Below are 12904 nucleotides of genomic sequence, written 5' to 3'. Positions count from 1 at the left end.
GCAACTCCTTTTACTCTGTAGTTACCACAGTTCTCCACATCACCCTTGTTGTTGAAAAGCCACCCTCTTCACTGTCATTTTAGTCATGCATCAGCTCCCCAAAGCATTCCTTCCATTTTTCAATAACCTCTCTTCACTTGTTAACACATTTCCATCTTTTTCTATCTGGTAAGTCTTCCCTACCATCCAGAGTCAGTTTCAACTCCTTCCTGAACCTTTATGTCCATTAAAGTCTGCTCCAATCACCACTCGCTCCCACTTCATCCAACTTACTCTAGAATTCCTTTCTCTCTTCTGACTGACATCTAATCTGTGGTGCCAATGCAGTGGCAACATTCAACATTACCCTTTCAAACTCATGATCTTGTCTGACATGCTTCACCTCCACAACAATATTCACATATTCTTCCTTCAAGATTGTCTCTAATCCATTTCTCTTCATGTCTACCATCTACAAGCAATTAGTCGTCCTAGTAATAAATACATCAGCACATATATAAATGAAGATTTAAGGGTAGCTTTTGGTTTTGTTTACTATAATTCTATAAAATGCTTTGTTCTGATGTTAAGTCTTGCATTAAATGTAACAATTTTAAAGTAATTTTAAAGTATTCAAAGTATCTACAATAGATATGACAGAAAGGAAGCTATCTGTATGTGCTTTTGCATAGCCAGAAGCAATAAAAACTAAATATGTGACTGGTTATTTATACTCGGGTGGTTTGACGCATTAGTGCCAAATCCAAATGCGTCATCCAGCTCTGTCTGAGAATATTACAAACACTATGTACCCAATGCACGCCACAAATAGTGTAGGAAAATGAGGAATGAATAAGACGACAAGGAGATGGGCAGGGTGTGGTTACAAACGGCAGTTAATCTTACTCAGACCTCTAAATTTGGCATTTTTCTGGCTGTTAAGTCTCTTGTCAAGCGTGTGTTCTGAATTACAGTCCGGAGGCTCTGTACCAAGAACAAATATGAAGCTTGCTACAAAGATGTGAAATCACAACTCCTACTTGGAAGACACCCGAGACGTGTCTCTAGATGCATGAATTTGTGTTGTGATGCTGGTCACGAGCTGAACTGATTGGAGCTTCTCAATTTCACCTGCAGCTTTAGTCACAGCAGAATGTGTAAAAGAGAGGTAGAGAAGCAGGAAGAAAGTGGAGGCAGATCCAGGCTTTAATCTCCCCCATTCACTTCTCCAGGCCCTCCCCCTCACCTCTCTGACAGATGACAACTTTATTATTTCAGATGGCAAATCCAGCCAGTTCCCCTAAGTCTGTTAGAGGATATGTGAACGGTGCTACAGCCACAAATGTGAATATACACTCTCTGTACACTTACTGCCATGTTCTTGGACTAAATGTCTTAAATGCAGGGTATCTAATCTGTATAATTTTATGTCAACTGAAATATGTCCAAACCATGAATATAGCAGTGAGAAGTGTTGTACTTTAAGAACTAAATTTTCTGCAGCTAGAAAACAAATGAAGAGGAGAGGCAAGAAGAGTTGAGTGTGGAAACAAAGCGGTTTATTTACCGGCCAATCTATGTTCCTACCCTCACCTATGGCCACATCTTCTAGACGGTGACTGAAAGAATGAGATAGGCAGACAAAATGAGCATTCCCGTCATAGAAATCAGGGGAAGAGCTTGGTTCTTTGGGAGGGACTCCTTCACACTGAAAGACCTCCTAGACACCCCCTACGTGAAGCATTTTAGGATGTCCAACTGGTAGAGAACCCGAGGAAAGACGCAGAATATGCTGAGGAGATTATATCTTGGGTTGGGTGGGCGTGCCTCCATGTCTCTGTAGGAGAAGTGGCTGAGGAGAGGACCACTCTCAAAACAACAGTAGCTTTACCCACCTCCTGTTATAACCTTATAACCTTCTTTGCAAGTGGCAACCAATCAAAAAAAAAGACAACAGTGTCATTCAGCATAGGAAGAACTGAGGGGAAAATGTGAACATAGTGCCTAATACTGGCCCAGCCATTTTTTGGTAATTTAAATACAATGTGAAGCAAGCGGTCACATTTGTGCCCTTGTTATACTCAGATTACAATGGTGGAAATTAAGTCTCTTTTAAATATATTTTAATTAGGAAAATGTATTTGACATCTGCTTGTGAGAGGAAAACACTGAGGCAGGCTCATTCAGGCACATTATAAATTTCCACGGTGGTTGTGTGAATTGTTAGTCCTCTTTGAACTTCAGAAGTTGTTGAACACACAACACATATACCTGTTCGATTGATGGACATGTTCGCTGCTACGGTGCGGGACAGCTTATTGGCTGACACACGGTATAAGGACCCACGAATCCAACACATGCTGCTTCCTCTCCACTGCTGGGTGGATGACGGGTGTCTGTCGTGGGGAGCTCGAAGACGGCTCTGAAGGAAACTCCTTAGAGAAAGAGGGATTCAAATAAAAGAAGAATAGATGGTATAAGGAAACATTTGAGGAAATCAAATTACTCCCAATTCTGGTTTATTGCTACTTGGAATTATCCACTCAGCCCAGTTAATACACTGTAAAATTTTCATTCATGCATTGCTTTGAGCGAAAACCATCTGCTAGAAGACTTTCCGCTCACCCTCTTTCTTTTACCCATCCTTTCTCCCCAGCTCTCTCAGTATAACCCCTCTCTTCACTTTATGTTTCCCATCCTGTAGTCCCCCCTCTCTCGCTCTCTCTCTCTCTCTCTCTCTCATGTCACAGCACTCTGTTAAATTGCTCCTCTAATGGAAAGGACGGTAGTGTGGAAATGGAGAGAATTGAAAAGAGGAGAGAAGGAAATCAATGAGATAATAGGCAGGGCAGGGGGCCAGAGCAGCACGGTTGGCCCCTACACTTGAGTGTAGAGATCACACACACACACACACACACACACACACACACACACACACACACACACACACACACACACACACACACACAGAATTACAACACATTCCTACTATGGTATGTATAGTACACAAAATCGCAGGCCTCTGCACACAGGTTCAAGATTCAGGAGTCCCTCGGTTGGCCTGTGTATGTGTGCGGCATCTGTACGTGCGAGTCCACAGTGTGTGTGGAGCTTCTGGGTGGTGGTGGGGCGGTGCAGGGGTTATGGCGATAAATTGCGCTGTCCTGTCACTTTTATTTGGGGCGGATTGGGCTAGTGTGCAGGGCGCCGCTGGAGGTAATTTGCTGCCGTATTTCAGATGGGCTGGAAATGGGTTTAGAGCGAGAGTTCATGCCTCCCATTACAGAAAAGAGAGAGAGGGTTACCCCAAACGCATGGCGCGCACAAAACAACTGACATGGATGCTTAACACGTGCAGAGCTGCTGCACTGCTGCAAATAATATCAGCCATCAGCTGTGTTCACATGCACGCTCTATTAGACTGTGTGCCATAACTCAGCAGCACAGACACTCAGTTTCACTGATACAAGATCAGTGGACGCCCTACACAGGGCAACTGCAGCCAGGGGAGCTGTAATGGAGGCTAATGTTGGAGCACTGACTGCCACCCAGGGAGGCTTAAACAAGGACTGGGTGGCCTAGGGAGCCACAATGGAGGTTAATGGGGATATGACATGAACAGTTAACACAGACGGCAGTTAACCCTGACACAGGGCTGCAGTCAAGGGGTGACGTTAGGATGTTCTCTCACCGGGTTCATATGTTCATACAAGTCTAAGTGTCAGAGCAATCGTCCCAGTGATTTCACATGTCTGTGCATGACTACTTTCATGTGTGCCATCCCCATCACAGAGCAGTTCTTCCCTTTGGCACAAAAATTATAACTGTTTGATGTACACACCTCTAATCTTGCAAACTAAGATCTGTTCAAGCTTTGTTCAATCCTTATGTTCATTATAATAACAGTCATGTCTATAAATTGTAATAAAGAGGGAACCCCAACAATCAGATGACTCCCACTGAGCAAGCACTTGTGGACAGTGGGAAGGAAAAACTCCTTTTTAACAGGAAGAGACCTATGGCTGAACTCAGCCAGGCTCGGGTAGGGGTGAGAGGAGGAAGATGGATGCAACTCTGCAAAGCTAAGCCCTGCTTCCATGTTGTCTTTAGAAGGAAGAGGTTGTGTTCTAGAAACACTTCCAAACAAGCCATACATATTCAGTCTTGTTCTAATTGTTATAAACAGTTATGAACTTTAACTCTTAACGTGCTAACTGAGTCAGAGATTTAGATACTGGGTTTTTCTGCAATTTATTTCAGCACTGCTTGGTCTGAAGTTGGGGTGAAGACACTGGGATGTCCACTCCTGGGAATATTGTGTCATTGTGTTAACACACACACCTGAATATTCTATATGAGAAAACTACAAAAACTCTTTCCTTTTTAGATAAAGGTGCCATATTTACTGATACTTAACACACATGCCGCCTTTGATAACACAGCATATGGCTGCTATTTATCCTCTTTTTTTTCTTCTTTCTTTTAATTCCTATGAAAGCAGTCAGGCTACGCATATAGAATAGTTGCTACTGTAATAAAGTGCTTTTTGAATTTGAATAGTTTTTTCACAGGAGTCCATTTAAAAAGATTCAATTAATCTACAACATTGGAGGAGGAAAATGTTGCTGGTGCTGAAGTTCTGAAAAAGCAATACCATTTTCTTGTGATGAAAATATTAACTAATGAGTTACTTTTAAGTAGGCAGCACTGTGATGTAACAGATTCATTTTTGATGAGCGTAATCTTGTGTGGGTTTTATAATTCATCTTTAAGGACACTTGGGGGTAATGTAGTCCATTCTCAAAGCTGAAGACTGGGCTGGTAAACCGTCTGGCAACACCAAGACAAAACATCTCAAAAGAACGTCTTTTCTTAGACAAAATGAGAGCAGCTCTGAACTGCATGCACACACGGAAGTGCACATAATGAGTCACACTGGTTCACACATGGCTTGTTTATACACAAATAACATAATAGTAAGTTCCAGAGAACACAAAAAATGAAGCCAGCATTTAACTGCAGTTCTTTAAATGGCCACTTGAGGCTCTCAAGGCTTTGTCACAGGGCTGTCACTGGGGATGTTGCCGGTCCAGCACAGGGCCTGCTAGGTCTCACCTCTGGTAATTTGTGTTTGTGCTGTTGGTGCTTCTTGGAGCATTTTAATGACATATTCTGACAAATAATATGACTTGCTATGGTAAGGCGATAAAAAGAAGTTATGCTTCAGTTTTGGTGAGTGAAATTGTTTCTATTGGTCCTTCCTTCATAATAATTAGCAGCTATCTCCATCTGTACAATGCACTTATACAGCCAATTGATGCAGCTCACAGATCCGATGACAGCTTACAAGGCGGCTCAGATACTGTGACAATGAAATAATCCATGCCGGTCTTTGTTCACTTCACCATGTGTCAGCAGCAGCGCCCCTTTGTTAGTGGGAGAGCTTAGATAGAGATAAAAATCTGTACTTTGCAGTTTTTTTCCTGCCTGCAATACCAACAAGTTTTTTCTGTGACTAGTAAAAATTATTTCAAACTGTGGTTTGAGTTTACATTTCTTTTTCATCTCTCTCTCTGCACAGAACTGCTAAAATCTCAAAATATCATTTTCCGGGGTGCGTAAAAATGTGATAATCAATTTCTCAAACCAACTGAAAATAAAATTTTCTTTAAATATCTTATAACTAGCAGAACAATAACAGTCAAAACCACAAACAAATTAAAATTACACAGACATAAGAGGAGCTCAAAGAGAATGGGGAGGCGTTTTTGCTTGATTAATTTATAGGACAATTAAATTTACTTTGAGATTGAAGTTCTACAAATTAACAAATTTGTTCAGCCCTGAAGCACAGTTTATGTAATCTTTACACTTTTAAGTGTGCTAGAAAGCATAAAATAAAGATTGGAGGTCACAGACAGTAAAAGATCTTAAACTCATCAAAAAAAACCTGTAAAAAATATGGTGTGAAAAAACAAGAGAACTAGAGGACAGGGCAAGGCTACAAAGAAACTCTCTTGAGACCATCCAGTATGTCTGACTCTGTATATGTGTATGCAGGTGTGTGTATGTGCGGTGCTCTGACCATGCAATGCACAGATAAAGGAGAGCGCGATTCAGCACTACCGGTGCCGTTGATGAATGATCCGACTTTTGTTTTAGTGACAAGGAAGAATTTGGAGGGTCGCGCAACTGCTCAGAATAATGCTGCCCTTGTCTTATTTGTCTGCAACCCCAGCATTAGTAAGCTCATATTGGGAAACAGTTACCCTTGAAACAGAGCACAGCAAAAACAGTTGTCTGGCTAATTCTAACCGAGAGCATTGCTTCTTCACACTTTTAAAGGAAACCAAAGTAGCCGAGTTACGCATCAGGATCCTTTCAAATCCAACGTAAGGGGAACTGACTGTAGTGTAGAAAGTAACAATAAAACATATTTATTGAGAACTCAGCATTAAAAAGCAGCAGAAGAGAATCTTAACACACAACTGTATGGTGGGAGGTGGATGACTAATGTGATAAGTAATGAGCAAAGGAATGAATTGCGGTATAAAGCGGAATGAATGGGGTGGTGAATGCAGGAAAAGAAGAGAGAAGTGAAGAAGAGGGAGCGCTGCTTCACTTTATTGCCCAGTCTCTTACATCCTGTACTGATCAATACTGAAGCACTAAAGGAGATGAGCGCCGGACCAGATGTGTGTGTGTACATATTATATATATATATATATATATATATATATATATATATACATACATATATACACAAAAGTATGTATGTATGTATGTATGTATATGCATGAGGGCCTTAACATTTATGCCAGAAATAAAGAAGAGAAAGATGGAGGCATTTGCAAGACTGACATGAAATTTTATCAAACAGAAAGACATAAAACACAAGAAAGAACAGCAACAGAGCAAACATAGGGGGACAGAAAATTAAAGAGTGGTTCGCGGGGAGAAAAATAGCAAGGGAGATGAAAGGAGGGTTGGGCTGTAATTTATCCTCCAGAGTGCATGCTTTACAGCTTTCTTAATTCAACTCCTGATACTATTAATGGAGTTAATGTTGAGATTATATCTATTTTCTGGTGGTGGAGCCTGAAATACTGCAGCCGATTCCCCCGCCCCTTCAAACTGTCACCCAGCTCTAAATCACACACCATGCCTGTTATGGCTAAAACTAGGAGAGAGAACGGTATGTTGGGCAGAGGCAACCTCACTTCCTGTGGGCCTGGGAGCAAGACATCTGTGCAACTAAATGGACGAGAAGGACAAGTTTAAAAAAATAAAATCAGTTTTACCAGTCACATATTTACAGATAAACTGTTTTTTAAAACCAAAAACTAAGTAAAACTAGTTAAATTAAACTCCTTAAGCAACCCCCCCCCCCTTCTCAATAGAGGCACCATCATCAGCCTCAAAAAATCCTTAGGGGATGCAAGATGCCCATGAAGCAGAATATTCTCAGTGTTGCAGGTGCATGTTTCAGCTTTAACACTCTTAGTACCCATTCTAAAATGTGTCACCAAGAACAATTTTCAAAAGTTTAAACAAGTCAATGCTAGGATGGGTGATTGGAACAGAGGCCAGTGGGAACAATAATAGTATCCAGGACATCCCCGTGCTTTTAATTAAGGCAACCAAAACATTGCTCACAAATCTCGGCCTGGAACTCAGTGACACTTTGACTCTCAACATATATGATACACAAAGTTCACCTTTATTTTATTTTTGTTGGACAAGATAAGAAATGTTTCTCAATGACTTTTACCAAACCACAGATAAATGCGCCTACAAGTGCATGCTATTTAGGCAAGCTTTATGTTCAGTCCTTGAAATCATTTTTGTTGAATGCAGACAGAACTTTAGGGGAAAATGTGTTTAGATTTTTTTCTTAAAAAACAAAAAAAATATATATATATTTTTTAATATATGCATATCAGTGAATTAAGTCTTAACAAGAATGTCAAAAATGAATTAAATGGTACCACATCACTTTTAAATATCTAATCAATGGCTTTTCTCTACAGGTTATCTGAACACATTGGGATCCTCTGGACTACTGAGCGGTCAGGTACGGTATGTATGGTATGTTTTCTAAGATGCAGCTGTGGCAGGCAGAGATAAGAGTTGAGAAGGTATGAAGCGAGACCAACGGGTCTGATAGGCCAAAGATGAAGAGGAGTACTCAGTAGTTAAGAGCAAAGAATATGAGCTCATGCTGCACTCAATAGCTTCAAATTGATAAAAGTGGTGGTGGTCTTTGGAGTTAAACAGATAGATAAAGCATAAAAAAGGAGCAGGTATGAGGGTGGGGTGGGGGTACGAGTCTCCCTGGGGACCCGATGGGTCCCCCTCCCTCCCTATCTCTTTCCTCACTTCTACACATGTGGTGATATTTCACAGGATGTCAGGGGGCTCAAATTGAAAATCCCTTGATGAATCAATATTTACTGCAGCAGCTAAATGAATAGTAATAAGTCACCAGACGCTGAGTCCAGCCACAGTCCAGGGTCTTCTGTTTCACCAAATCTGGATTGCACAAATTAACTCTGCTCATCATCAACACACAAAACAAATACACAAAATTATTTCATTACAAGTGGCTACGCGAACAAATTACAAGATCGCACAATCTAAATGACAAAGACAGCACTGTTGAACTTACCAACAGTGACAGCTGTAGACATATCGAACTCCTTTCTAGCACTACAGAGCAGCATGAAATCTGTTCACTAAGGTCTGTGACACACTATGTAATTCAGAGGCATAAAGTTGAACTTGATTCTTTCTAAACTTTGTTATGTTAAACTGAAACTTTTTGCATGGGCCAAACCTTTATTCTTTCTATGTGTACAAAACAAGTTAATCTCATATACTGCAACAAAGAAATGAAGCAGATATGTCATCTCGGTTTCAAACCACCCCTAATCTAACTCTTAGGAAACCAGAGAATTGAATTATGGTTTATATTTAAACTGTTCTTCCAAGTCTTGGCAAACAAAAAACATAGGACATAATCTTACACACATAAAAAAAATATATCACATTCTTTATTCTTTAGATCTTAGTGTTAGGCGTCTTAAACATGCATTCTTGAAACTGGCCAGCAGGGGGGAACCCACTAATTTTAAAACGAGGTCTGACTGTGAAGAAGTCTATGAGAAAATGTTTCTTGATTTTTTTCTGAACTGCTAGTTTCACTTGTTCTTTAACATAACATGTTAATTTTGTAAATCCCAGTCGCATTTAGAATAAAATACACAACCTCACCCAACCACCATCGCCCTGGGAACCAAGGCAACAACATAATTGTGGAAAACCTTGGAACAACCATGTTTTCAGGGATTTCAGTGTTTAAGCTAAGCTTACAAGTCTCGGTTATGAAAAGATTATTCAAGAGTGAATTTTTCTCAGTGACAAAACCTTGGATATCACATCACATAAAGAGGAGTTTGACCTCCTCTTAGCACCATATCAAAAAGACACAAAACAACCTCCATTCTCTTTGTTAGAGGGCTTAAAATATGGGTGCTGCAATGACTAGCTGATTAACTGACATAGCTTTCTGGCTCCAACTTTTCAAATGTGGTATACAATGAATCTATTTGAAAACACCAATAAAGAGATCTCTTTGTGACTCTGGAAATGAAACAGTTTGCATTTTTAATGACAATTTTGATGGACAAAAAAAGATGAATGATAAAACCAGTGAGTCCAATTAACATGCATTCACTGTGAACTCAGAAGTACTAAGACAAAGATGAAAGATTGATGAATGAAGATAAAGAAAAAGTGAGAGATGAGGGCTGCAATGACATTTAAAAAATAAATAAATAAATAAAAACACCCAACCACCCAGCTCCCTCTCTCTCTCTGTATCCGTCTTGGATTTGATGTGTTCCCTGCTGGTATAAATTAATGTGAGGAGCACACTATTGTAAATGGTTTATTCTCTGGGTTATCTACTGTGTAAAAATGAACACCATAAATTTTCGACCCCTACCACTCATGCTACACATGACTGTAACATAAAAGACAGGGATTCACTCTGCACTGAAAGATATTAGAGACTGAATCACATTAAAGCCAGACCTGAGGAAGTATCTGATAACGTGGATTACCTGGCAGACTGGAGCCTCTTGGCACGCCAGGAAAGGGCTGGGTTGTAATAGCGGGTCTGCATGGCACTGGAGCCCAGATGGGTCACCATCTTGTAGCGTGTCCTGAACACCCTTTGGGAGGCGGGGTTACGATGGGAGGAAGAGTTGGCATCTATGGGCAGGGATGATTAAGAAACAGAAGCCAGAGTTAAGCATCCAGGTAGTGAGTGTGAACAAATGCACATTGACATCATTCTGAATGCATAATGTGTGCATACACACACATAAGTTTGTCTGAGAACTCTGGCAGGTGTGCTCTTTAATAAGCTTCACATATAAAAATGAGAGGGAATAACAAAGGCAGAATTTTTATGAGTCTAATAAATCATATGCTCTGTCTCCTTCCTCGCTGCCATCATTTCTCCTACCCAGCCTCCCTCCTTCCTTCTCACTTTAAGTCTCATTCGTTATATCATTTTACAAATCCATCAGAGAAGAGGCATAAGAGCAGTGAGATCGGAAAGGGGGTTGGGGGGCTCTAGTGTTGTTATTTATTTATTTATTTATCTTGACTGTTTATCCATCAAGTTATTTTATGATGGCCTAAGCTGGCTGACGCACAGAGAACAGAATTTGCATTGAGGATCGCTGGAGTCCCTGTTCACATCAACATCAGCCACTACAAAGGCCTGTGCACTGAAGGTAAATTGCAAAGACATTGTGAATACCTCTAAAAGGTTTTTTTTTGTTGATCACACTTCTGTATTCTGTAGTTACTGGCAGTCGTTACTAATATGTCAGATAAAGTTATTTATTTCATATTCTGTATAGTTTTTCATATTTATATCCTGTTCATAGCCTGTACATAGCTTGTACTCACTACAGCCTGTACATACTTATAGTTATAGAATATTCACAACATACTTCATACCGTGTACATTATAACATACCATAATAGACCCATTTCTGTAATATACTCATATATCTATATTATTGCTAATATATATTGTAATATATCTATATCACTAAAGCACTTCTGGATGGATGCAAACTGCATTTCGTTGCACTGTACCTGTGCATGTGCAATGACAATAAAGTTGAATTCTATTCTATTCTATTCTATAAAATGTATTTTTCTGAAAAACTACTTACTTTTTACTTTCCTTTTATTATGAAAACCCAATAATGAATAATAACAGCAGGGGTTAGTGTCAAAAATGTAGTAGTGTATTCTAATTCATGGTTGTGCTGTAGTTGGTTCTTCATTTTAGCCTCTGCCACTGAGAAGAGAGAAAATACAACATAAAGAACTTCTTTGCAGAAGCCTGAAGCTGTATTAAAATAATGCCACCTGCAGACTAAAACCACTGTTTGGGTTACTCGTCTGTACATTACGAGTGAGTCTTTGACGTGGTCAACGTGCTGGTGTTCACATTCCTTTTCAAGCCAACTTTTCAACCAGTCAGCATTGTCAATGGTCTCATCACAGTCTGCAGTCTAACTCTAACCCTACCCCCCACCACCACCCCGAGATCTGGTATTCATGATGAGAGAGTTGGACTGCTGCATAATGTCTTCTGCAGCATATCTCAAAGATTCTCAATGCCGTTGAAGTCTGGAGTCAATTGTGGCCAAGGATTGAGTGAAAATGATGTTTTATGGTCCCTGAACCATTCTTTCACAATAAATTCTGTCATTGTCGTCCTGGAATATGCAAGGGAAGAAAAAAGAAAAAGTAATCCACTGATGGAAAAATCTGTTCATTCAGTACAATTAGCTACACTGAATATAGACCTGAATCACTCTGTAATAGAGTTAATCTAATCAAATCACACTGGTTCAATTCTAGCAAGAGACACAGATCCCCCTTTGGCAATACGTCAGGAAGGGATAAAAGTCTGCCAGTTCAGACATGCAGAGCTACCCTTTGTGGTATCCCCTTGTAACTGGGAACAGCTAAAAGTGGCTTTATGTATTTATATGTTATGCAATTGTTTTTATTCAGAAGAGTGAATTCAAACAAGTTTGGCTATAATCTGGCTTGCTTTTTATGTTTGTCACTGTGTTATTTGTTGATCTGTTTTGCTTGTTAATGCTTTGTTCTTAACCTTTCATTCTCTTTTTGGATGATTATGAAGCACTTTCGACAACACTGATGTTGTTTTTAAAATGTGCTATAGAAATAAATCTTGATTTGATTTGATTTGAGAAGAAAAATAGATTGAACCTGGCTTTTGTTGCTGAATTCAATTTTAGCATTCATGTGAAATCTACTTTTCAAAATAAGTTTTTTTGAAATTCAGTGTTCAAACTGGTTGGATGACAGTGGCTTAAATACTGACCAAAATCACTGTGATAGCAATAAGCAGCATGAAGAAACTTTGTTTGACCTTCATCAAAAGTTCTTTGAGCCCATCATCTATCAGGCTACAAAAACACTTTAGTCACTTTTATTTATGACCACATGTGGTCATAAATAAAACTCAGTCAAACTGGTAAAACTCAGTTACCTACACCCATTTTCTTTACGTTTTAATCACTGAGTGCAGCCATGACTGCCTGTAGAAAATGAGGATTTTCTAACTTTAATGTTTTTTTAATCTGTTTCTTCTTCACAAATTATGTCAAGTAATTTGACAGCAAGCATGGATTTAATGGTGCTAATGTTAATGATATTTGAAGAAAAAGCAACAATCTCCCACTACCACAGACAAGAAAAAAAAAAGGTTTAATGCAACATGAGTCAGTTGCTCAGTGTATTCAATCAAACTATTAAAGAAAAAAGAAGTCATTATCTGCACTCTCTTCCCCCTTCTACCAAT

At 39.6% G+C, this 12904-nt stretch overlaps 1 protein-coding gene across 1 annotated transcript in view; it reads right to left on the bottom strand.

Moving 5' to 3' along the window:
• zc3h3 (zinc finger CCCH-type containing 3) overlaps positions 1 to 12904 on the bottom strand; it is a 75975-nt gene that overhangs the window by 19511 nt on the left and 43560 nt on the right. The window contains exons 4-5 of the mRNA XM_026147021.1: positions 10104 to 10254; positions 2251 to 2414 (exon numbers count right to left, since the gene is read on the bottom strand). Coding sequence (XP_026002806.1) covers positions 2251 to 2414; positions 10104 to 10254 — 315 coding nt within the window. The remainder of the gene's footprint in view (positions 1 to 2250; positions 2415 to 10103; positions 10255 to 12904) is intronic.

The sequence above is a fragment of the Astatotilapia calliptera genome, chromosome 17, assembly GCF_900246225.1.
Source record: "Astatotilapia calliptera chromosome 17, fAstCal1.2, whole genome shotgun sequence".
In the NCBI taxonomy this organism is placed as follows: Eukaryota; Metazoa; Chordata; class Actinopteri; order Cichliformes; family Cichlidae; genus Astatotilapia; species Astatotilapia calliptera.
This window is presented reverse-complemented; position numbering and strand designations above follow the sequence as displayed.